This window comes from Orycteropus afer, unplaced genomic scaffold (genome assembly GCF_000298275.1).
Source record: "Orycteropus afer afer isolate SDZICR_OR568_19922 unplaced genomic scaffold, OryAfe1.0 scaffold00015, whole genome shotgun sequence".
Taxonomy (NCBI): Eukaryota; Metazoa; Chordata; class Mammalia; order Tubulidentata; family Orycteropodidae; genus Orycteropus; species Orycteropus afer.
Window position 1 is genome coordinate 13,454,636 of NW_006921602.1, and position 23,543 is coordinate 13,478,178.

Consider the following 23,543-nt stretch of genomic DNA (forward strand, 5'->3'; position numbering starts at 1 on the left):
TCAAAGGTGTGTCTTCGAAGAATGAAAGGAAAGATTGGCAGGAAGCTTGAGAAGAATCATGAATGTCTGAAGTAGTTGTGGGGGTAAACTGAAAAGGCTATAACTAGGAACCATGCAACAAGCACAGAAGCAGAACATCGTTAGGATGAGCAGGTGCAGTAAATTGTGTTACTTGCTAAACTATCTCAAATCTATCATGTTCACAGCCACACACCTAGCAAATTTGAAGGAAACAATTTAAAATGTGGAATCCAGTGAGTCATGAGTATTTTCATTATGTAGTCTTTATTTTAAATGAAAATTATTGTAAAAAAAAAAAGTTCACCTGGAATAAAATCCATTAAACAAACAAACAAAAAACCACAGCATCAGTATCAGTACACAGTTAATGAACTGGCTTAAACAAGTTGAACCACATGACAGGTCTACTTTATCTGCAGGAGCTTTTCATATTAAGCTCTGTAGCAAAAATAAAATATGCTTTACCACACACAATAGGTTACTTTCATGGAAAAACTAGGTATTTTCCTTTAGGGGCATGATTTTAGTCAAATAGTTAATGAGATTTTGGACTAAAGGAACTGCAGTGTCAGCTGCAAACAAACAAAGTAAACCTAACTATAAGGCCATAGGAATGAACGACAGTGATTAAATTCACATTTTTTAAAAAAGTAAGAAAATGAAATAAGAGGTTCTGTAGTTCTTGGCAACAAGAAATGCAACCGAATGTGGCACAAGAATTTCAAAAGATAAAGTAAAATCTGAAAAATCTCTAAAATAATTGCTAATTTTCATTTCTGTACATTTCAGCCTATTTTTTTCATAGTGACAATGACAGCCATTAATTTTATTAGTCTATCCTGTCCCTCTAAGGTCAAGGGATTTTATTTTTAAACATTCATTTTTTTTCTTCTTCGGCTGGAAAAAGGGATGTCTTTTCTGTTAAAATTTTTTTTTTCTAAAAATTCTGATTCCAGAAATAAGAGTTTAAAATCTGAGCTAAGTAAGCCAGCATAATGAAATGTGGTTTTAAAAATTTAAGCTTAGAAGTTCACCTATAAAGATTAAAAATTAAATTTATTAAGGAATCCAAGTCATGAACTAGAAAAAGTGTCTGCTTAAATGTATCAATTACTCATCACAGGAAAAACTTTGTAAGCCTTAATACAGATTCTTAGCATTCAGAACACTGTAAAATGGAGTTATAATCTCTGACATAGAAACTTCGGCAAAAATTTATCTATATTGCACAGCTAAATTTATTAATGGAGAGAGGGAGAGAGTACTCCCCCCTCCCACTACTGGATATGGCATGTATGTTCTATTCTAAACTAAAATACCTCCTACCTTTCCCAAAGATGCTGTTAGTTCAAAACAAAACATACCATCTAGATTTCGTAGAATGCTTACAGGCTGGCTCACTGTTTTTCTACGAGATATTAGAATACTAGTTAGCTAAATGAGGTATAATTAAAAAATAGTCCTTCAAAGTAAAGAGTATATAGTCTTCTGAAAATTTACAACAAAGACTGCACAAAATGTTCCTGTAAATAGTAAGAAACCCTGCAGCACCTACTGACGCACAGGTGGATTATTTTCTTGTAATCTGTCTGAAGTAAAATAGAGCTAAAATAAGTTCCCAGTGAAACATTTTACAATCAACTGATTTACATGCGACTCAGTTACAGCACATTTTCACTGTCTGATATGCTCAGACTATTTGAAAAGGTCTAGTCCAATCATTGTCAAAAATGAGCACACTGATAATAAAGTGCAGCCACTGAACCACTAACACTGCTGCAAAAATCTTCATGTACCTTATCTGTAAGACCACAGGTATGTTCACACAAAACTAGAATTTTTCAGTTTCAGCAGGGAACAGACAATTATCTGTCACTAAATTCATCTACAAATAGAAAAAATAATGTACTATATGTACATTATTAAGCAAAGTGGAATATTTATTGGGTCATTTTACCATGCAGAAAGTGAATTTCCTATGGTCTTAGCTCAAATTATATACAATTTAGCAAAGCTAAATGTAAGAAAATAGCAAGGACATTTCATTTCTATACAACAGAACATATAACCCCAGTTTGCCGCTACTTCAAAGAGCACTTTTAGGCTCATCTAACTTTTACAGGCTCTTTCAAAGGGAAGTTCATGGAGACTAGTTATTATCCCATATAAGACAAAAGAAGAGAGAAGACATACAACAGAAGCATAGTACTCTGTTAAAAAAAAAAAAAAAAAGAATATGTCAGTTTTGGTTTGCAGACAACCCCTGAGATATAAACCAAAGTGTTAAGACACCAAATAGTCAGAGGTAAATTACTAAGAGAAGTACATTCATACATGGTGTCATGACACTTGCCCCTTAAAAAGTACTTTGTTACCATCCAGAAAGCTTCACTGCTTGGATACTTTTTTAGAAAATTAATGAATACAGGATGTTTCTAAGAAATTATTTTTCTTTTCCAAAAATGTATCTAATTCAAAGGCAGAAAACTTAAAAATCAACTTTCAATCAGGGAACTACTATCGGGAAGCAAGAGACCAAATGTTCTTCAATTTTAGCATTAACCTCTGCTTTAAATGGCCTACTCTTTTTTTAAACAACCTATCTAGGTAACTACAAAAAAAAAAAAAAGGAAGGCTGGAATTTGTCAACAATAAGTTTAGTATTTTGTACCCATCAAAAACAGATCTACTATACTTGCTTCCACTAAACTGTGCATAAATTTTCAAACAGATAGAAAAGGTTGATTGGTCCAAGCATTCTAACTACACATCTTAATTTGAAGTCGAATTCTCTGTGGTAACAAGTAATCCATTTCCACATCCATTCCCCATTCTTAATTATCAAGCATGATGGTACTCTTTATGAAGCAAAATAGGCATACTAGGAAAAAGAATTATTAACAGAATTCATTTCCCTAATCACCTTTTTATTATCCCCTTCTGTGTAATGAGACTGAAGACTACAATAACAGCAATGACAAAGCAATCTAGATTTTAGGACATAAATTAACACCGAATACCTTTTTTTCTTATGTGATGATTTTATCTACAAAACGTATACTAGTACCATTTGTTCAATGAGAAAGGCGGCAAAGCTTTTGATTGCCTTTAGCCTAAATGATTGGACCAAGTTTTAGGACAATGAACCTGAACAGATGGAACTAGGTTTTACACATTAAACAACAGCTATTTTAAAACTAAAATCTTGCTCATATTTTTTCTAATGAAAAGGCAAGATTTTTCCTAGAGGTTGCACAAGGTCCATTATTGTTTAAAAATAAACACTTCACTTGAATAAAAGGGAAGCCAAAACTTATCACCATCACCAACAGCTATCTATCCCTATGAAATTTATGTCAACAAGTTAATCTCTCTCTCTACAGGTAAGCTTTCTGCAAACTAAAATCTAAATCTAACTCTTGTTAACTCTTTAGACAGGGATTATGGCAGGAATTAGGTGATATAACTCAATCAGCAAGCTAAGAGGTTAACCTAAAGAAAAAAATATATTGAGTATCCTAGTGTGACAAAACCACAAAGAGATTCAGAAATAAAACCTTAAATGGTACACCTCTCTGCCTATGTAAAATTTCACCTCAAGAAGTTCACCATTAGAAACAGACAAAAGTGTTCAAATATGTTATGTTTTAGGTAACTGAGTATAATGATAGCTCAAACACAGGAAAGGACAGTAAATACAAATCCTAGAAAAAGTGAGATGAAGGAGATTTCCAAATGCAGTTTCTAAAGATTGGGCAGAGGTAAACAACTTAAAATAGTGAGTCCTTTAGCTACCCAGATGCTCTGTGGCAAAGAGGTCTGGAATGAAGCAAAGCTCTAAACAATCTCAAGAAATAAAGAAATGTGGCCTCTGGTGAAGAGATGCCATTTTTATGAATTTTTAAAACAAATCTCACCAGAGTTTAATGATTCTTATTTAAGAAAATCACAAACCAGAAACCTTTAATAAATGCTACCAATGCAATAACATAAGGCCATAAGAAGTGGACCAAATGTTCTTTAATTTTAGTATATTAACTTCTGCTTTAAATGTTCTACTCTTCTTTTAAACATTACCAAACGCACAAATCTGTCTAGAATTTCATGAGACAAAACTGTGCACATCCGAGTCTAAGACTGTGTTGTTAAAAGGGAACAGCTAATACTGATATGCAAAGTGAAAAGAAAGATAGCAGCTTCTGCAATAGGCAATAAAACAAAGGAAAAACAAGGTAAGTCCCACATGTGTCTCCACTTCACTGCTTCCGTGTTTGAAAAAAGGAGCCTGTTATTTTGCTAGGCCCTGAGGCCGAGTCCACTTGGCATTTTGTGTTGAGAGGTCAGGTTCAGTGATGCTCTCAGCAGCAGCCGGGCGGTGTAATTCTGAGGCTGGGTGACCTGTGCTTTCAGAGAAGCAGGAAAGGTTCCTCTAGGTGTGCTGCAGTCTCTCAGAATGAGTTCATCAAAGTAGCGAACAGCGGAAGAAACTGGTCTTCTTTGATCGATTTTCTGTTATTTTCACTGGTCCCCCTGCCCCCGATGAATTGCTGTCATTCTAAACAATAGAGGGTGAGGTTACCAAAAAAGAAAGAAAAGTTTCATGGTTTAACCCCAATTAACCTAAAATATGCCAAACTATACCAATAACAAAGTATTCACTATGCTACTTTATTCGAAAGAGAACTAGTTAAGCTCCAATGTTGTGTCTTTTTCTTTGGAAATGATGGATTAAAAAGAGACAAATGTTTTTAGGATAGCATGTTTTATATTAATAATATATTAGGATGCTCCCATTTCTAGTCCAAAGAAATTATAGCCAATGGAGTGTAGAGTTTCAAGGTTAATGATGGAAAATGTGAAGCTACTGGTACAGACAATCTGTTGTCAGAGGTAAGAAGAATATGGGTAACATACGGTGTGCAATTGACTTAGGTTAAAGCAAACTGCAGTACTGGGGTATCTTCAAATTTAAGCAAACATGAGCAATTTCAAGATCATAATTATTTGTAGATAAAAATGTCTATCACATGAAAACTGAACTGTATAATTTTATGGCTAAAGTTTAGTTTGTGTTGTTACTAATTTTAACTATTCTGATCACAATTCAGTTAAAGACAACTTAAAGAGCCAGATGAAAGAATTGAAACACCTGGCAGAAATAAGACCCAAGTTCAACCAGGCAACTATGAAAGTAAGGAAAAAAACCAAACCAATTTAATGTGACTATACTATAATCAGTCCTAGTCTTTTTGTGTTGTTAGGTGCCATAGAGTCTGTTCGGACTCACAGCGACTCTATGTATAACAGGACGAAACACTGACCAGCCCTGCCCCCATCCTCATAATCATTACTGTGTTGGAGCCCATTGTTGCAGCTACTGTGTCAATCCTTTTTATCAAATGCCAAATAAAAAACTATTATAATTAAAACAAAAACTATTAAGTGATACAAACCATTTTTCTGTTGAGTTTTGTCATTATATCTCGTGCAAGTGTAAAAAATGCCTAAAAATTAAAAAGAAAAATTATACAAAGTATAGTTTAAGATAGAAATATAGAAAATTTTCATTATTTTATTGTAAAATATATTGCTTTAAAATTTTTAACTGTGAAAAGAACATAATTGTAATCACAGTATGTATGTGAGTGTTACAGCCTATTTTTCAATTACGTCATATGCATTTTCCAGTATAATCAAGCAGCCATTCATTCCTCAGTATTTTCTCCACATAGAGCCTGGTACAAGTTTCTAATATGACACTTGTTGATCTAGGAGTAGCTTCCTCAATAGACTAAGAGCATCTCAAAGGCAATAGCTCTAAGTCATCCCTGCGTCCCCAGAGCAGTGCACAATACTTCATCTAGATGTTAAATATCTATTTAATGAGTCAAGGAATGATTATTATTTTATAGTCCTAAAATTTGTCTTCATGAAAATCTCTACCTTTTACTCCTGACCTTCTCTTTTTCAAAGTGTTTTTAACTCCTACTTGAGACCTCTTATGCTTCAAATCTTCCATGTCTTCCAAACCCACTGCCATTGAGTTGATTCCAACTTATAGGGACCCTATAGGACACAGCTCTGGTGGCATAGTACCTAAGGCATCTGACTACTAACCAGAAGGCTGGTGGTTCAAACCCACCAGCCACTCCTCAGAAGGAAGGTTGGGCAATCTACTTCATAGTGACACTGCCTCGGAAACCCACGGAGGGGTTGCTATGAGTCGGATCTGACTCCTCGGCAGTGAGTTTGGTTTGGTTTGGTATAGGACAGAGTAGAATTGCCCCACAGAGTTTGCAAAGCAGAAATCTTTATGGAGGCAGAATGCCACATCTTTCTCCCACAGAGCAGCTGGTAGGTTTGAACCACCAAACTTTCCCTTAGCAGCCAAGCACTTAACCATTGTGTCTTATCCCCTCTAAAATCCAACAGTTGCCGGAGCTCAACTAATTGCTCACCATGGAAATCAGTTCACATGGAAGGGGGGCAAATGTTATTAATCTCGATAAGTTCTACACAGTGTCTCTTGACCCAAACCAGATGTTTTTAAAACTTACTCTCATTCTATTCTAATTCTACAGCGCTAAGAACTCTTGGAGCTCTGGTAGTGTAGTGCCTGAGGCACTTGACTGCTAACCAGAATGCTGGTGGTTCAAACCCACCAGCCATTCCTCAGAAGGAAGGTTGGGCAATCTATATCCGTAGTGATACGGCCTCAGAAACCCAAGGAGGGGTTGCTATGAGTCGGGTCCAACTCAACAGCACATAACAACAACAAGAACTCTTGAAGCTTCTTAGGTTGTCTCCATGCTGAACCCAATGTTATGTCACACTCTGCTGCCAATCACTCCTGCCATCCAAATAAAATATTCAGGAAAAGGGTTATTTCACATAAAATCAAATGGAAACAGTATAACTCCTCTTACTACTTTTTAACAGCTTTTCAGTGTCATACTTGAAATTGCCCAAGGCATTTGACTACAAAGTAGAAGGCTGGTGGTTCAAACCCAGCAGCCACTCCTTGGAAGAAAGATTGGGTAATCTACTTCCATAGAGATACCACCTCAGAAACCCAAAGAGGGATGACTATGAGTCGGATTCGACTCGATGGTGGTGAGTTTGGTAAGTAAGCTCCATGACGGTTTTTATGAGGCAAACTACACTAATTTTAAGCTCTGGGAAAACTGCTAACTTTTGTAGACTACCTAGCTAGAATAAGCAGTTTCATACTTCCACAGCTCAATGCCCTCTCGAGGCCACCACTGTGATCAGGGTGCAGGTACTAACAGAGACCTAAGCCTGCTCTGTTACGTCAGGGTCGTAGGAGCTCATTCTGTGGGAGAAAACCTGTCGGCCATCTCCGTGATCAAGCTCTTCTCCACCAGTAAAGCTGACTTAAGAGGGTTCCTTCTCTCTGATGGAGGGAAATCCTTTTGCAGCAGGCAGAAGGAAGCATTTTTCTGCTTATCTACACTTATGTAAATAAATCCGTAAGGGCTTCCTGTTTCCTAACACTCATTAGCCAACCTGAAAAAAAGTGTGTGCTAATAGTTATTTAAAACAAAGGAAAACCTCTGATTAGTGTGCACTGGCCAATAAGGGCATTTATGTCTTGATATTTGGTCAAGATGTTATGATGAATGGCCTAAGAAACTGAACGTTTATAAAACCATCAGCATACTATTAAGTAAGTTGTATGTATTAACTTATATTCCTACATAAACATATATTACTTTTATGGTTAGTTTTATAAGACAAATTTTCCTGAAGCTTTAGCCAAAGTAAAATGCCTGAACTAAATCCATATTCTGCTGCGTTCGGCAAAATTAAAACTGAAGTTACCCATGCCTGACCTTTAGGCTCTTTATCTGGCTAGCAACTATGGGTAGCTAAGGAGATATTTTCTCTGCAGTCAAGTCAGGATCTGGAAGGAATGCAACCTAAGAAAGGACTCTGAACACCACATTTGTGTAAAATGGGCTTAAGAAATATTCCTTTCATGACAGGGACGTAGAAACAATGTCTCAGGAAAAGCCCTAGGAGTCAAACCATTATCTAACTCCCTAGACTCCAGGCAAACAGAAAAATTTCGCTTGAGTGAACAGTTTCCATGAAAGGGGTTTTGGCACCAAGCTCTGGTACCAGGCATCCCCAAGAAACGTTTTACATCAAGCCAGACGTTTTTACAACCTGTTCTGGAGGGTATGCATTGTAAGCATCTTGTGACTATGACTGTAAATCTCTGTGCCGGAAAGAACTTTTCCAATTAACTCTTGTAACTAATCTTTTTAGCCCACTTCATATTATCCAATGGTAGCCAATTCTCTGCTTCATTTAACCCTCCCCTCTGTGACCCCAGGAATGCAGTAGTTAAAGCATTTGGCTGTTAACCAGAAGGTTGGTGGTTTGAACCCACTAGCCACTCCATGGGAGAAAGATGAGGCAGTCTGCTTCTCTAAAGATTTACAGCCTATTAGGGAGTTCTAGTGCCTAAGGCACTTGACTGCTAACCAGAAGGCTGGTGGTTCAAACCCACCAGCTATTCCTCGGAAGGAAGGTTGGGCAATCTACTTCCATAGTGATACTGCCTCAGAAACCCAAGGAGGGGTCGCTATGAGTCAGGTCTGACTCGACGGCACATAACAACAAACAACAACAACTCTGTCCTATAGGATTGCCATGAGTCAGAACTGACTCAATGACAGTGGGTTGGGTTTGTTTTTTTGGTTTGTGACCCCAACTGAAGATAAGCCAATCAACGATTTTCTTGTAATTTCCTGCTTTAGGCCTACATCCATCCCTGTTTTGAGATCCTTTCTCTGGGATTCAACAGTTTACATTTGTGTGAGCTAGTTATTTCCCCTGTTTTAATGGTTTTTCTTCTCTAATAAATCCTCTTAAAAATTTCTTTTAAAAGGTTTGGAGTTTTTTTCCATCAACGGTTTTAAAAAAACATTTCTTATAAATTAAATATTAACAATTCTGCCTAAGTGAAGAAATTTTTTTCCTAAAAGACTTTAGACAATATGGTTTTCTTTAATGATTAACTTACTGAAATTTTACATTAAAGTTACTTACTCTCTAATAAACACACTTTCTGATTTCTAGTAAATGCCATTATATTACAATAGATCATGTTTAATATACTCCAAATATGTATGCTAAGGGGATCTCTTCAATGAACTAACAGTTTAATCTCTTGAGAGACTACAGACATGAAAGTTAGGCTCTTCTGCTACAAGCTAGTACAGGAGAACATGTTGTTAGGTGTGTCAAGTCAATGTGGACTCACAGTAACCCTATGTACAATGGAACAAAACACTGACTGATGCTGCACCATCCTCACAATCACTGCTAACTCTGAGCCCATTGTTGCAGGCACTGTGTCAATCCATCTCATTGATAGTCTTCCTCTTTTTCGCTATCTCCTTTTACCAGGCATGGTTCCTCCTGAATGATGATGAATGAGCAGAGGACGGGCTTGGTCTGCTAGCCCAGCAATTCCAGCTTCCCAAACAAAGGGCAAAACTTAACTTAAAACTAAACTTCCATCTTCTGTTCAGTCAATCTTAAATGAACAGTCTAATAGAGCTCCATGTGGAAGCTTGGGAGCCAGAAATTCAACAGCCACGGACCCCATAAAAGTCAGAAGCGGAAAAGTTCATGAAATAGAGGTGAGTTGGCACAAAGCTTTAAGTGTTGCTTCAACATAAGCATCTAAGCACTAGTGCCAGTGATGATACTAAGTCACCAAACATTACTTCCTTACCTCTTCTACATTTGTACTGGATTTTGCACTTGTCTCCAAGAATTTAATCCCATAGTCAATTGCTAACTGGAAGGAAAACGGAAATATTTAAAATTCAGTGAGAGATACTTGAATATTTGTATTTGTTATGTTTTTCAGAGACCCAAAAGTAGAGTGTATATTTTGGAGCTCCTGTGGTTTTAAACTTTTACCTTCTTCTATTATATTTAGAATTTAACCATTTAACTTAATCATCATCAGTAAAAAAAAGAAAAAAGGGACACTTCCACTTTAAATTGTTTTAGTACTTCCTTCTTTTCTGTTGTAGTTTTAGCTCTCTAATATACTTACAGGTGGGAGTTCTGCTAGCGTAGTGCCTAAGGCACTTGACTGTTATCCAGAAGGCTGGCAGTTCAAACCCACCAGCCACTCCTTGGAAGGAAGGTTGGGCAATCTATTTCCGTAGTGATACTGCCTCGGAAACCCAAGGAGGGGTTGCTATGAGTCGAGTCCGACTCGACGGCAAATAACAACAACAACATACTTACAAGTAAAACAGTGAGACGGGTACCCTCTCTAGTATTAACTTGAGATTCATTGGCCTCTTTTATCTGCTCCCAAAGTACAATTTTCCAACAATTACTGTACTGATTTTAATAATTTTTTGATAAACTTATATATAATAGAAGCAAAAGCTTAAAATATTATATTTTTCTTCGATTTGATTTCTGTTGATTGAAACAAATTATGAACTTTTCCATATTGTTATCTATTCCCAAAGAGAATGCTCAGCTCATTTACAATCATGAAGATTAAGTGAGTATTTTCAGGGAAAAAAGTTTGTCAGTCAGAATGAAAAACAAATGCATTCTGCATCTACCACCAAAAAAGGCCAAAGCAAAATTCCAAGACTTAAAAAGTAAGCAAAGTGAAGCCTCTAAGTCAATGTAGAAAATGTCACAGAAATCTGTATATAAAATAAACTCTTTTGCTTTACAGGGCACAAAATATAGACATGTCTATAAAGAACTTGTAACAGTATTCATAGCTTGATGAGTTACAATGTATCCATAGTGACCTACAACTAATGTGTACTAGAAAATTCTTTAATAAAATCATGAATTAGAAAATGATAACTGTTGAAATATCACTTATCCCATAACTTTTTTCAAAAAGAATGAATTTTGTTAACTTCAAAACTGGACATTTTCACACAGGTATCAAAAGAAATAGCCTGAACTCTAAGCTGCAGGAATTCTGAAAAGGACCAATTTGTATTTCCCAGAAACATTAGCAAATTCTTTAGGAATGAGTCATGACCACACAGTATATGGAGTTGGACCTGGAATACTAATTCACACCATGTAAGCATGGATTATATCCCTTTGTTGTTTATAATGGTAAAGGACTGAAACATAGGTATTTTAGAAACTTAAATCAAAAATTACATAATACCAAGAAAACAAATGCTTAACAAGAGTAGATTTCAACCTTTATGTATGCAATTCAAATTTACCTTCTCCCCTCTTTCTTTTGATACTTGTCTTTTGTCATTCATATCACATTTGTTACCCAGGATCATTCTTTCAACATCTGAAGAGGCATGCTGCAGGGAGAAAATAGTATGCTTTTATAGAAAAATCACAGTTATCCAAAAGACAAATGCTGACCTGTCAGAAACATAGCCATAAATTTAATAATAAGACAAATAATCTTTAACTCAAAACAAGGCCTGGTTCAGAGAAAAGTTTAGAAGAGGGGAGAAGAGGAAAAGCGTCAACATGAAACTATTTTTCATAGGTTCTGGAACTTCAGTCTTACATCTCGTTTTGCACGTGAACAAACAGAAATAAAGATGTACGGTCATATAACCACAAACATACAAATATATGCTGGTGTCAAGAAGGAAAACAAAACAAAACACCACAACAAACTCTGGTCCTCAGTGACTCAACAGGAAAGGTATTCTGGATTCTCAACTATTTCAAAAATAAATTCAGGTGGGTTGTTAAGAGATGTGTACACAATTATCTCAGAGTCACATTTCTCTTTGAAATAGCAAAGATAGAGAAAAATCTTAATACTAATCAATCTGGAATTAAACCAATTTATAGACCTAGCTTTCAAATATCTAAGATGGAGAAAAGGTTAAAAAGGCAAAACGTTAAATTGCTAGGGTAGATACATTTTTGCTAGTCAAACAGACTGATAGACAGCACCTAGGAACCAGATGCTCTACTGCTGACTGTCCTTTTTAAAGGAGCTCTGGTGGTACAGTGCCCGAGTCTTCTGACTGCCAACCAGAAGTCTGTTGGTTCAAATCCACCAGCTGCTCGAGGAAGGATGATGGGGCAATCTACTTCCTTTAAGATTTACCACCTTGGAAACCCAATGGGGATCACTATGAGTCGGATTCGACTTGATGGCAGTGGGTTGGCCCTTTTTAAAGGCTGTATGAGTACAGGCAAGTCACTTTTCTCTGGCCTTGGTTTCCTCATGTGTAACATGGGGATTTGTTTTAAATAATTTCCAAGCTCTGGTCCAACTATGAAACTCTGTGAGCTCACTCCTTTGTCTGCCCACCACAGACAGGCAGAACAGGATCAAGCCTTCAGGTGCTCCTCAGTGGGAGGGCCCAAGCTACCCATGCCCTCCTTCTCAACAGCTCAGCTGTCTCAGAGAAACCGAGGGAGACTTTTTAGGAGCACCCAGCAGGACTGTCTCCAGGATCAGCATCCCCTTTCCATATATACCTCTTCAATGTTTCTTATCCAGTTTTTAATATTGTCAAAGGATTTCTCATTTGTGATGTCATAGACCAGCATAATTCCCTATAAGTGAAGAAAGAAAAGATATTTAGTATTTTATATATTTAAAGCTATAGAATATTGATGTCCATGTCCTCCTCCCCTCCAGGAACCTTTTATTAGTTTTCTTTTTTCATAAAAGGGACTAATAAATTTGAAAAATACAGAGACTTAAATTCTTCCTGTCTCACCATGTAAATAAATAAAAACTCTGTTAACATTTTCACTCTAATGAATTAGTGATTATGGTAAAGGTGATACACCCTTCTACCCGACCTCACATGATAAGAACCAGCACCAACTGGCACTGAAAGTGCATTTAAGTAAAACAGAGATAACATTGAGAGGAAGAGGAAATCACTTCTATTGTGCACTTATTTAATCCAAATAGAAACTATCTTCCTTCTACTCTCTAGTAAGATTGACACGATACTGCTTTTAAAATTATTTTTTTATATTGGCTCATCAGAATGTCACTATTTACCTAAGTAAATCACAGACACTTAGAATATAACACATTGCTATAGAGGTTTAATGAAAGACGTTGTCATAAATTTATAGACTCTATGTCTGGTGTTTCTAAAGGGTTCACCTTCCAACTGCTTCAGCTAACACCTGTATGTTAACTATTACCTTATCTATACCTCTAGACCACACTTAAGGAGTCCTGGTGGTGCAATGGTTAAGAACTCGGCTGCTCACCATAAGATCAGCAGTTAGAGCCCACCAGCAACTCCATGGAAGAAAAGACCTGGCAATCTGCTCCCATAGAGATATAGCTCAGGAGACCCCTACTCTGTCCCGTAGAGTTGCTATGATGGGATCTACTCGAAGGCACACAACAGTAACAACAGACCACACTCCTGTACTAAGTACCACGTCTACTCATCCATCTATCCATTCAACAAATATTTAGTGGGCACTTACTATGTGCCAGATAGTATGCTAGGTACTACCAGCTGTGAATAAGATCAACAAGGTCCTTCCTCTCGTGGATAGCTGGCAAAGGAAACAGACAATGAACCACAAGTATATAATTAATAATTTGATAACTGCTATGAGGAAGCACAGGATACTCTGAGTGCATAGACAAGAGATGTAACTTAATCTGGGATAAGAGTTGAGGGGTTGGAAAGGTCACGGAAGGCTTCCCTGAGAAAATGACATTAAAACCAAGGCCTGAGAACTAAGCAGACTTGAACTGGGCAAAGGGGTTAGGGATGAGGTGAAGAGGGAAAGCCCCCAGTGCCTGGCACATAACCGATGTGTTATGAATATCTTGTACTCTATGAAAGCCCTCAGCCCACTAGAAATAAAATCAGCTTGGCAAGAACGCACAGATTCAATGGGAGAAGGGTACAAGATGAGACTGAAGAGGTAGGTAGGGGCCAGATGTGTCTTAGAGACCACAGACTGGACATCAGCACCAAGGTATTTCCCATAGTCACCACAACTCAACTAAGGAAAACATGATGTTGTCTTCCTCACTTCTAAATCTTCTATCCCTCCTGTACTCTCATCTTGTTGAAGCCAATACAACTCAGCCAGTGAGCCCAAGTAGACACCTGGGCATCACTTTTCCCTCCACAGTCAATCAAACACTAAGCTCTACAGACCTAAGTACTTCTGTATTTCTGAAACTGTTTTCTGGCAGACTCCTGGACAGTGCTTATCAACGTGCCGCATACCCAAACCAACCAAAGGAAACCTGCTATAACCACCACTTACTGAAAATGGTGTGCGCCAGTAAGAACAGATGGCTCCACATCCCACTGGAACAGATGACCTGAGAGAGCCAAAAAAATCGAGCAGAGCAGCATTTCCTGAAGAGTTACCTAAGATTGCTTCTAGGTATGCCATTTTCCACTGATTTCATTGCTCAAAGTTCATTGTTCACTGAGCATCTAATATGTCAGGCACTATTGTGGGCACTGGCTTTAGAGTACAACAAAGAGACAAAAATCTCTGCCTTCAAAATGGAAAAAACCACACTACTCTGAGAAAAGACTGATGTTGTCAAAGACTTCATATTACTTGGTTCTACAATCAACACCAATGGAAGGAGCAGTCAGGACATCAGGCGACGTATTGCAATGGGCAAGTGTGCTGCAAAAGACCTCTTTAAAGTGCTGAAGAGCAAAGACGTCTCCCTGAAGATTAAGGTGTGTCTAACCCAGGCCACGGTATTTTCAATCGCTTCATATGCATGTGAGAGCTGTACAATGAATAGGAAAGACTGAAGAAGAGATGCTTTTGAGTTGTGGTGTAGGCAAAGAATACTAAGAATACCATGGACTGCTAAAAGAACTAACAAATTTGTCCTGGAAGAAGTACAGACAGAATGATTCTTGAAAGCGAGAATGGCCAGACTTCATCTCACCTACTTTGGTCGTGTTGTCAGAAAGGACCAATCCCTGGAGGATTATCATGTTTGGTAAAGTGGAGGGTCAACGAAAAAGGGGAAGGCCCTCAATGAGATGAATTGACACAGTGGCTGCAATGATGGGGTCAAATATAGCAGGGACTGTAAGTCTGGCAAAGGACTGGGCAGTGTTTCATTCTGTTGTACATAAGGTTGCTATGAGTCGGAGAAAACTCGACAGAACCTAACAACAACAACAGCAACTTACAAGAGCAGCAATTTCTAATTACTTGAAGTTACGAAGTAATGTGAGGAAAGACGAGGCAGCAGGGTATGTGAAAAAGCCAGACAATCCCCAAATCTAAATCAAACAATACATCTCAAGACCTCTTTCATCATATGATGAACTACAGCTAGACATCCAACTGAGAATGCCCCCACATTCTCTGTGTTCCTGCCCACTCACTGGTGAAAATATGCACAGTAAAAGATAAACCAGTTCAACAATTTCTACATGGACAATTCAGTGACAATGATTACATTCAAGTTGTCCAGTGTTAAGCTGTCCTAAGTTATCACTACAGTTCTTCCTGGGGAAAACAAATAAACAAATCTCCTCCTGGAATACAAGGTAAGTCCCTCCTCCTCTGATTCCAATCTAAGCAAAACAGAGAGCAGCTGGCAACTCTCTTTCTTCAAATGATGACTCTTTTCAATCATAAAAGGAGCCCTTGTGGTGTAGTGGGTAAGACACTTGGCTACTGACCAGAAGGCTGGTGCTTCAAACCCACCAGACGCTCCATGGGAGGATGCTAAGGCAGTCTACTTCCACAAAGATGTATATAACCCAATGGGGATCGGCAGGAGTTAGAATCTACTCGATGGCAGTGGGTTTGCTTTTACAATCTTAAAATGATTATTACGGTGGTATAAAGAGAACACATATACAATGCTTGTTGTTGTTATGTGCCATCAAGTTGGACCCAACTCATAACGACCCCTCCATGGGTTGCCGAGGCAGTATCACTACGGAAGTAGATTGCCCAACCTTCCTTCCGAGGAGTGGCTGGTGGGTTTGAACCGCCAGCCTTCTGGTTAGCAGTCATGTGCCTTAGGCAATATGCTACCAGTGCTCCCATATACAATGCTTAGTAGTATATAATACAAAGGTGACAAGATTTTAAAAAAAGGGATCTCTAATCTTTTTGTGGGAGCTCTGGTGGCACAGTGCCTAATGCTAACCAGAAGGCTGGCGGCTCAAACCCACCTGCCACTCCTCAGAAGTAAGGTTGGACAATCTACTTCCATAGTGATATCACCTCAGAAACCCAAGGAGGGGTTGCTATGAGTCGAATCCGACTTGATAGCAAACACCACAACTATCTTTTTGTGGAGATGAGTTACTGTTGCCCAAATAGTTGAGGCTGAGTGGCAGTAGGGGAGGAAAGGAGGGCAGCATGATAATGAAGGGATTTGTGGATTCAAACCACACCTTCCTGGAGACAAAAAGATGGCCATCATCCTGTTCAGCTTGGTCACCCCAGCACTACTCAGGAGCAAAAGAGTTTTTTGAGTAATGGGCTAGGTATGATGGCAACAATCTACAGGTTAGTTTCATAGTCTCAGAGACACACCCTTCAAAAACTTTCTGAGTATTTTGGGTTTCATAAAAGTTCCAGCCTCAACTTGAACTGTGAATTTAGGGATTAGGCTTAAAACCAGAGATAAAAGCCCTGGTCTGGGCCTGATGTTCTAGTTTCTAAGCTGCTTTATTTATACATGAACTCCCAGCACCACATAGCCCCTGTTCAGAGCTGACAAGCAATATAAATGGGTTCAATGAATGAAGCATCTTAGGATGGAAAATAACCAAGTGATGAAGTTATGATAACAAGGGTTTAAGACCAGGAGGTAGCACAGAAGGACTAGGTAGTCAAGATTCACCAAACACTATGCTGCCCGGGGTCTCAGGACCATCATCTCAGGAGACACCAAGGTCAACTGGTATGGGACACACAGACAATATTTTACACATCCTACTTTGGTAAGTAGCAATTGGGGTCTTAAAAGCTGGTGAGCAGCCATCCATCTCCCTGCCTGGAGAAAAGAAGAGTGAAAAAAATGAGAGACACAAGGAAACAATCTAATGGACTATGGACAACATGAATCCTCCATGATCCCGAGACCAGAAGAACTAGATGGCACCTGGCTACCACTGCTGATTGCTATGAAAAGGAACACAATAGGAGGTTTTGGATTGATTCAGAGAAAAATGTGGAACAAAACTCAAAATAATATAAAGACCAAACTTATTGGTCTGACAGAGACTAGTGGAACCCCCAAGACTATGGTGCTTAAACACCCTTTAGGTCTGGAACTGAACTCATCTCTGTGGCTCACTTTCAGCCAAATGATAAATCGGCCTACAAGGTGACCAGGAACACCAGGGAAGTATACACTCCTCAGAGCAATCAACCATATGAAATCAAAAGGGCCGCATTTGTCTAGGGATAAAGGTCAGAAGGCAGGAATGGACAGAAAAGGAGGACTAAAGAAATGGTAAACAAAGTAAGAAGAGGGAGGAGTGCTGTTGCATTGTGGGGATTCCAATTAACGTCACAAAATGTGCACGAATTGTTGAATGGAAAACCAATTTGCTCTATAAACTTTCATCCAAACCACAATAAGTTAAAAGGAAAGAAAAAGTTCACCAGACTCTAAGCCTCAAAGTCATAGATTATTTAGCTACTTCCTGGTTAGCTCGCAGAACACTGCCAAAGAGCCTCCACACATAAGCAGTGGATATTGTGGAGGTGGTGAGAGATAAAGGGTGATGGGGGTAGAGGTAAATGACAAGAAGGTGCAGGAAATGAAGATGCAGTAAACCATGGCACTGTAAGTTACCAAGATTTGGCAGAAGATCTTAATAAAAGGAAAAATCATAAGAATATAAAATCACCTCAGACTGTGTGAAGGAGCTTTAGAACATCAACAAGCTAATCGATTGTCTGATTATTATTATGAAGACCACTGGCAAAGTACACAGTTACTAAACATAACAAAAATCCCTTTTAAATGTCTTGTTTTCATATCAAGAAATCTATTTCCGCCCATTGTACTAGAATCCAGCTTGAAACCTATAATCTTGCCAAATTAATGTTCATGTTTTACTTTCACCTGAAGAGTTACAAAACCCTAAAACCACACTCACCATGGCTCCTCTATAGTACGCTGTTGTAATTGTTCGGAATCTTTCCTGGCCCGCTGTGTCCCTAAAATTTGAAACAAAGGAGAGAGTGGTTTCAAAAGTCATCCCCAGTATCACTGAGGAGAGGCTCTGAGCTGTAGGAGATATAATTCTGGTCTGCTCACAAGTACAGTGGTTTGAAGGAAAGGGGAATGGGGCACAAAGGGAACCTGCCGTCTGTCTGCCATCTGGAGGTACGAGTGGCCACCAGAACCTGTCAGGAGCTCACAATGACTTGTGTGAAAAACTTGGACCTTGATGATAAAAGCAGCCACAGGAAAATACATGGGTCCTGCTAGGAAATGGCAAGAAATATTAGTTCAAATGCACGTGGGAGGCAATAGAGAATAGTTCTAAATTCTTGGACTCCTGCAGGTAGTTAGAATCATTTTTGTAAGTGCTTAATGATTAAGACATTTTACTCTCTTGATTGAAAGTGCGATTTCTGTACAAAGCAAACAACTGTGCTGGGCTTACTACTGTGCAAATTCTGCTCAGCACAGCACACTAAAATGGATCTCCTCAAGAACGTTTTCAGCTATGGAGCCCATGATTGAAAGGGAGACTGGAGTTGAACACATAATCCTTGGCAATGTTTCCAAAGACTTTTTAAACAGGAACAGCACCTCAAAATTGTATAACCTTCTCCCATATTCTTGTTTTTCAGCTGATGGAATGCCATTAAAACACATTCTAAAAAACGTAAAACTTCCTAATTACATTTATAGAAGCAATCCAATTAAAGGAAGTTAAATTTCCTTGACATTTGGGAAAAATCAATATTCCCAGACTTGCCACTTACAGCCAGAACTAATTCACTACCTGTGCTACTAAGACAAACTAAATTGTACGATTTTATTGCGAGGGAGAAAGAGGCATTTTGTGGAAATCTAATGTATACCAAACCCAAATGAGATTAAAAACCAAGGGAAATAAATATAGTAAATTAAAAAACATCAATAAACAAGTTAACATTTATGTCTACTTTACAAAACTCTCTCACGCTGTGCTCACATGATGCCCCCCTACAGCCCAGCACAGTGGATCTCACTATCATCCTCATTCTGTAGAAGAGAAGGCAGGCTCAGGAGGGCTATGGGCCCAGCTCTGCCACGAAACAGTTTATCCCCTGTTTGGGATGAGACTCCCATATCCTAGGTTATCAGCTGTTCCGTGCAGAGTCAGGACTCACACCAAAGTCCTCTTACCCTGTCATTCTCTCATTGACAGGTTTACATACATGGGGCACTTGTGCAGTACACAGAAAACACATCATGGGGAAAACAGAGGTCAAGTAGATAAAACTGTATTTTCTCGATTGTAACATTAGAACCAGCCTTGCAGTGAGGATGGAAAAGAAACCCTACTTCATTAAATTAGGTCATGAGGACTGAACGGACACTATTTTGCTGCTGAGGGCAATAATGAATAGATAGTGCCATGATATTTTGGCTACTCTATATTAAGTTCAAATTAGCTGATTGTCCTCAGGCTCCTGGAAACACACAACAATCTGTGTTCCTTATTGCTTTGATCAGGACTGTGGAGCATGGAATCAGAAATGAAATCTTTGATTCCCTCTAAAAAATACTGTTCTATCTGTTTACTAAATATCACCCGTAAAAAGGGTAACCTGTGGTAACTTTTACCATGCTGTCCAAGGAAATATATACAGAGACCCAGTATGCTAGGCTGCATACGAAGCTGATGCTATGTTCCAGAAAAGATGGATAGTTGTCCCAGTTTTACTACTAAACCAGACATATGTTCTCAGATAGACTTTACCACTCTGAGTTCCAGTTTTCTCCTCTGTAAAAGAAGAGCTGGTAGATTTCAATATCATGTCCTAATTTAATCCCAGGTCTGAGATTCAAGGAAGAATAAGAGCCTAAAGAAAAAGCTGACATATATTTAGCCTTGTCTCCTTCTTAGTCTACACTGCTCTACATGTGTAAACTTTGTCTACTGCTGTCATTACACAGGAGATCAGCAAACATCACCCAAAACCTTCCTCAGGGCCCCAAACCCATACAGTACCATGCAAGGCACTCTACTGAAAGTAATTAAGCCAGCTTTGGTTTTTTCCTTTTTATGAAGTTAAAAGAAATCTAAGAGATTCCAAATACAAGCTACAAATATTCAACCTGGTAATCTGAGAAAACCACATTTATTAATTGGCATTTGACAAATTCTTCAGGAATTTACCAGCCATAGGAAGATGATCACCAGAGATCTTTGCTTTGCATATTACAATGTCAGAGAAGGGAGACAGGACCTTTTCTCCCTTACTTTCCAGTCCAATGTCCTCCTCATTTCTGTACTTAATGAGAATAAGCAAAAAAAAAAAAAAAAAAAAAAAATCATAAACTATCAGAGTAGAAAGGGAATTCAAATGTCATCAATCCAACCAATCAATTTATAAACGAGGAAAGACAGGCTAAGAGAAGGGAAGCACCCGGCTCAAAGTCACCTCGATTTAGAGGCAGTCAAGCTAGAACCTCAATCTGTACTTCCTGTTCAGGGTTCCTGCCACCTGATCACTTGGCCTTATCTCAGTTCACAGGTGATTTGCAACAACTATGAAAAGGTAATTTGCACTCTTCAGAATTTAGTTTCTTCCCCTATAAAATCAAGTTTTGGCTCAAATCTCTTCTGATGCCATTCCTCACTTTCCCATTCTTGGTGGAGTAACCTTTAAAGGATGTTCAATACTTACCCATTTCTCCCTTGGTTCTGATTTTAGAAAGAAGATGCTTTAGCTATCAGAGGATGCCTCTAACTTCTCACAATTCACGTTTCAATTTCTAATTCTCGTTTAAGAGAGAAGCTCTGTGTGTGTGTTTACTTACCATATCTGAAGCTTAATTTTCTTTCCATCTAGTTCTATCGTTCTGATTTTAAAATCAATTCCTGCCGGAAAAACAAAAAAAAAGATATGCTAAGTTTCTTCAACTATAATCCAAGTCCTCTTAGGAAATGGACAAAGATTTCTATTGAAAAAAAGCTCTCCAACGCACTGGAAAATGTGAACACAGAGAGGGTGTGAATGGTATGTTTCCTCTGAATACAGGCAGAAGAAAGGAATGCTAATTACTCTGCAAAGAATTCCCCACACATGTTAAATACAACGTATTATATGCCTCATTATTTTGACACAAACAGATCACATCCCTCAAAGTTACATAAATTGGATTGATTGAGACCATGCCATATTTTCTACTTCCTTAAAGACATGTAAACAATGCTTCCCTCTCCACCCTTTGCTAAAGAAGGCTGTGGGACCTCTCTAAAATCTCTTCTTCCATCTCTTCCCACTTGATTCTTCAGAATCTGCAACTGGCTAAGGAGGAAAAAAATATAACTTATTTGACAGAGAGAAGGGAAAGTCTACTTTACAGTTATTTTACAGTTAGCAAGTATTTTATATATGTGTTGCTAAATGTTTCCTACAACTTACTAAAGGTTAAGTAGCTACAGTGGTTTTTAGCTCTGGCTGCATGTTAGAACTTGGAGAACTTTAAAAAAAATATATCAATGTATTTTAAAAGCCTGCTCCTCCTCAAAATTCATCCTCTGGTGGCATAGTGTCTAAGGCACTTGAATGCTAACCAGAAGGCTGGTGGTTCAAACCCACCAGCCACTCCTCGGAAGGAAGGTTGGGCAATCTACTTCAATGGTGACACTGCCTGGGCAACCCGAGGAGGGGTCGCTATGAGTTGGGTCCGACTCGAAGGCACATAACAACAACCACCTCTTAATTCTGAGATTTCGATTCAATAGGCACCTGTTCTTGCTGTCTGGTGCTGTAGAGTCGGCTCTGACTCATAGTGACCTTATGTACAACAGAAGGAAAACACTGCCCAGTCCTGTGCATCCTCAAAATCTTCGCTATGCTTGAGCCCATCACGGTAGCCAGTGTCAATCCATTTCGTTGAGGGTCTTCTCCCCCCACCCCACCTCACCCTTTTTTTTTTTTTTTGCTGATGCTCTACTTATACCAAGCATGATATCCTTCTCTAGGGACTGGTCCCTTCTGATAACATGACCAAAGCAGGTGAGACAAAGTTCAGCCATTCTTGTTTCTGAGGAGCAGTCTGGCTATAGGAGCTCTGGTAGCGTAGTGCCTAAGGGACGTGACTGCTAACCAGAAGGCTGGCGGTTCAAACCCACCAGCCACTCCTCGGAAGGAAGGTTGGGCAATCTACTCCCGTAGTGATACTGCCTCGGAAACCCAAGGAGGGGTCACTATGAGTCAGGTCTGACTCAAGGGCACATAACAACAACAACAGTTTGGCTATAGTTCTTCCAAGAGGTAGATTTGGCAGTTGACAGTATTTTCAGTATTCTTCACCAATACTGCAATTCAAATGCGTCAATTCTTCTGGGGTCTGCCTTATTCAATGTCCAAGTTTTACATGCATACGAAGCTACTGGAAATATCATGAGTTGTGTCAGGAACACCTTAGTTTTCAAAGTAACATCTTTGCTCTTTAACATTTTAAAGAGGTCTTTTGCAGTAGATGTGCCCAATTCAATATATCATCTGATTGACTGCTGCTTCCATGGGCACTGATTGTGGATTCAAGTAAAATGAAATCCCTGATGACTTCAACCTTCTACTCAACATAAAGAAAACAAAAATCCTCACAACCGGACCAATAAACAACATCACGATAAATGGAGAAAGAAAAAGACTGAATAGGGGACATAAACCTACTGCCATTGAGTCGATTTCAACTCATAGCGAACCCCGTAGGGTTTCCAAGGCTGTAAATCTTATGGCAGCAGACTGCCTCATCTTTCTCCTGTGGGTTCAAACTGCCGACCTTTTGGTTAGCAACCCAATGCCTTAACCCCAGTACCACCAGAGCCCCTTGAATAGCAGACCTAAAAACAAACAAACAAACAAAAACCTCACTGCCATTGTGTTGATTCTGACGCATAGCAACCATTCCACTGGGTTTCCGAGGCAGTAAATCTTTACTGCCTCCCATCTTTACTCCCCATAGGGGACTTCCAAACCAAAACCAAACTCACTGCCATCAAGTCAATTCTGACACATAGTGACTCCCCTTTACGTTTCCAAGGTAGTAAACCTGAACAGAATTACCTAGTCTTCCTTCCACAGAGTGGCTGGTGGGTTTGAACTGCTATCTTTCTGGTTAGTAGTCAAATGCCATAGGCACTATGCCACCAGATCTCCTTATTTGTTGTTGCTCTTATGTGCCGCCGAGTAGGCCCTGACTCATAGGGACCGCTGCTTGGGTTTCCGGGGCAGTATACTACGGAAGTAGATTGCCCAAACTTCCTTTTGAGGAGTGGCTGGTGGGTTCGAACCACCAGCCTTCTGGTTAGCAG

The 23,543-nt window shown here is 38.9% G+C and overlaps 1 protein-coding gene across 1 annotated transcript in view; it reads right to left on the minus strand.

The window, feature by feature from the left end:
• Nucleotides 1-4,483: 4,483 nt before the first annotated feature.
• RAB8B (RAB8B, member RAS oncogene family) overlaps nt 4,484-23,543 on the minus strand; it is a 76,011-nt gene continuing 56,951 nt past the window's right edge. The window contains exons 2-8 of the mRNA XM_007958054.2: nt 21,035-21,095; nt 18,150-18,210; nt 12,523-12,600; nt 11,286-11,375; nt 9,791-9,856; nt 5,475-5,525; nt 4,484-4,576 (exon numbers count right to left, since the gene is read on the minus strand). Of these exons, the coding sequence (XP_007956245.1) occupies nt 4,484-4,576; nt 5,475-5,525; nt 9,791-9,856; nt 11,286-11,375; nt 12,523-12,600; nt 18,150-18,210; nt 21,035-21,095 (500 nt within the window). The remainder of the gene's footprint in view (nt 4,577-5,474; nt 5,526-9,790; nt 9,857-11,285; nt 11,376-12,522; nt 12,601-18,149; nt 18,211-21,034; nt 21,096-23,543) is intronic.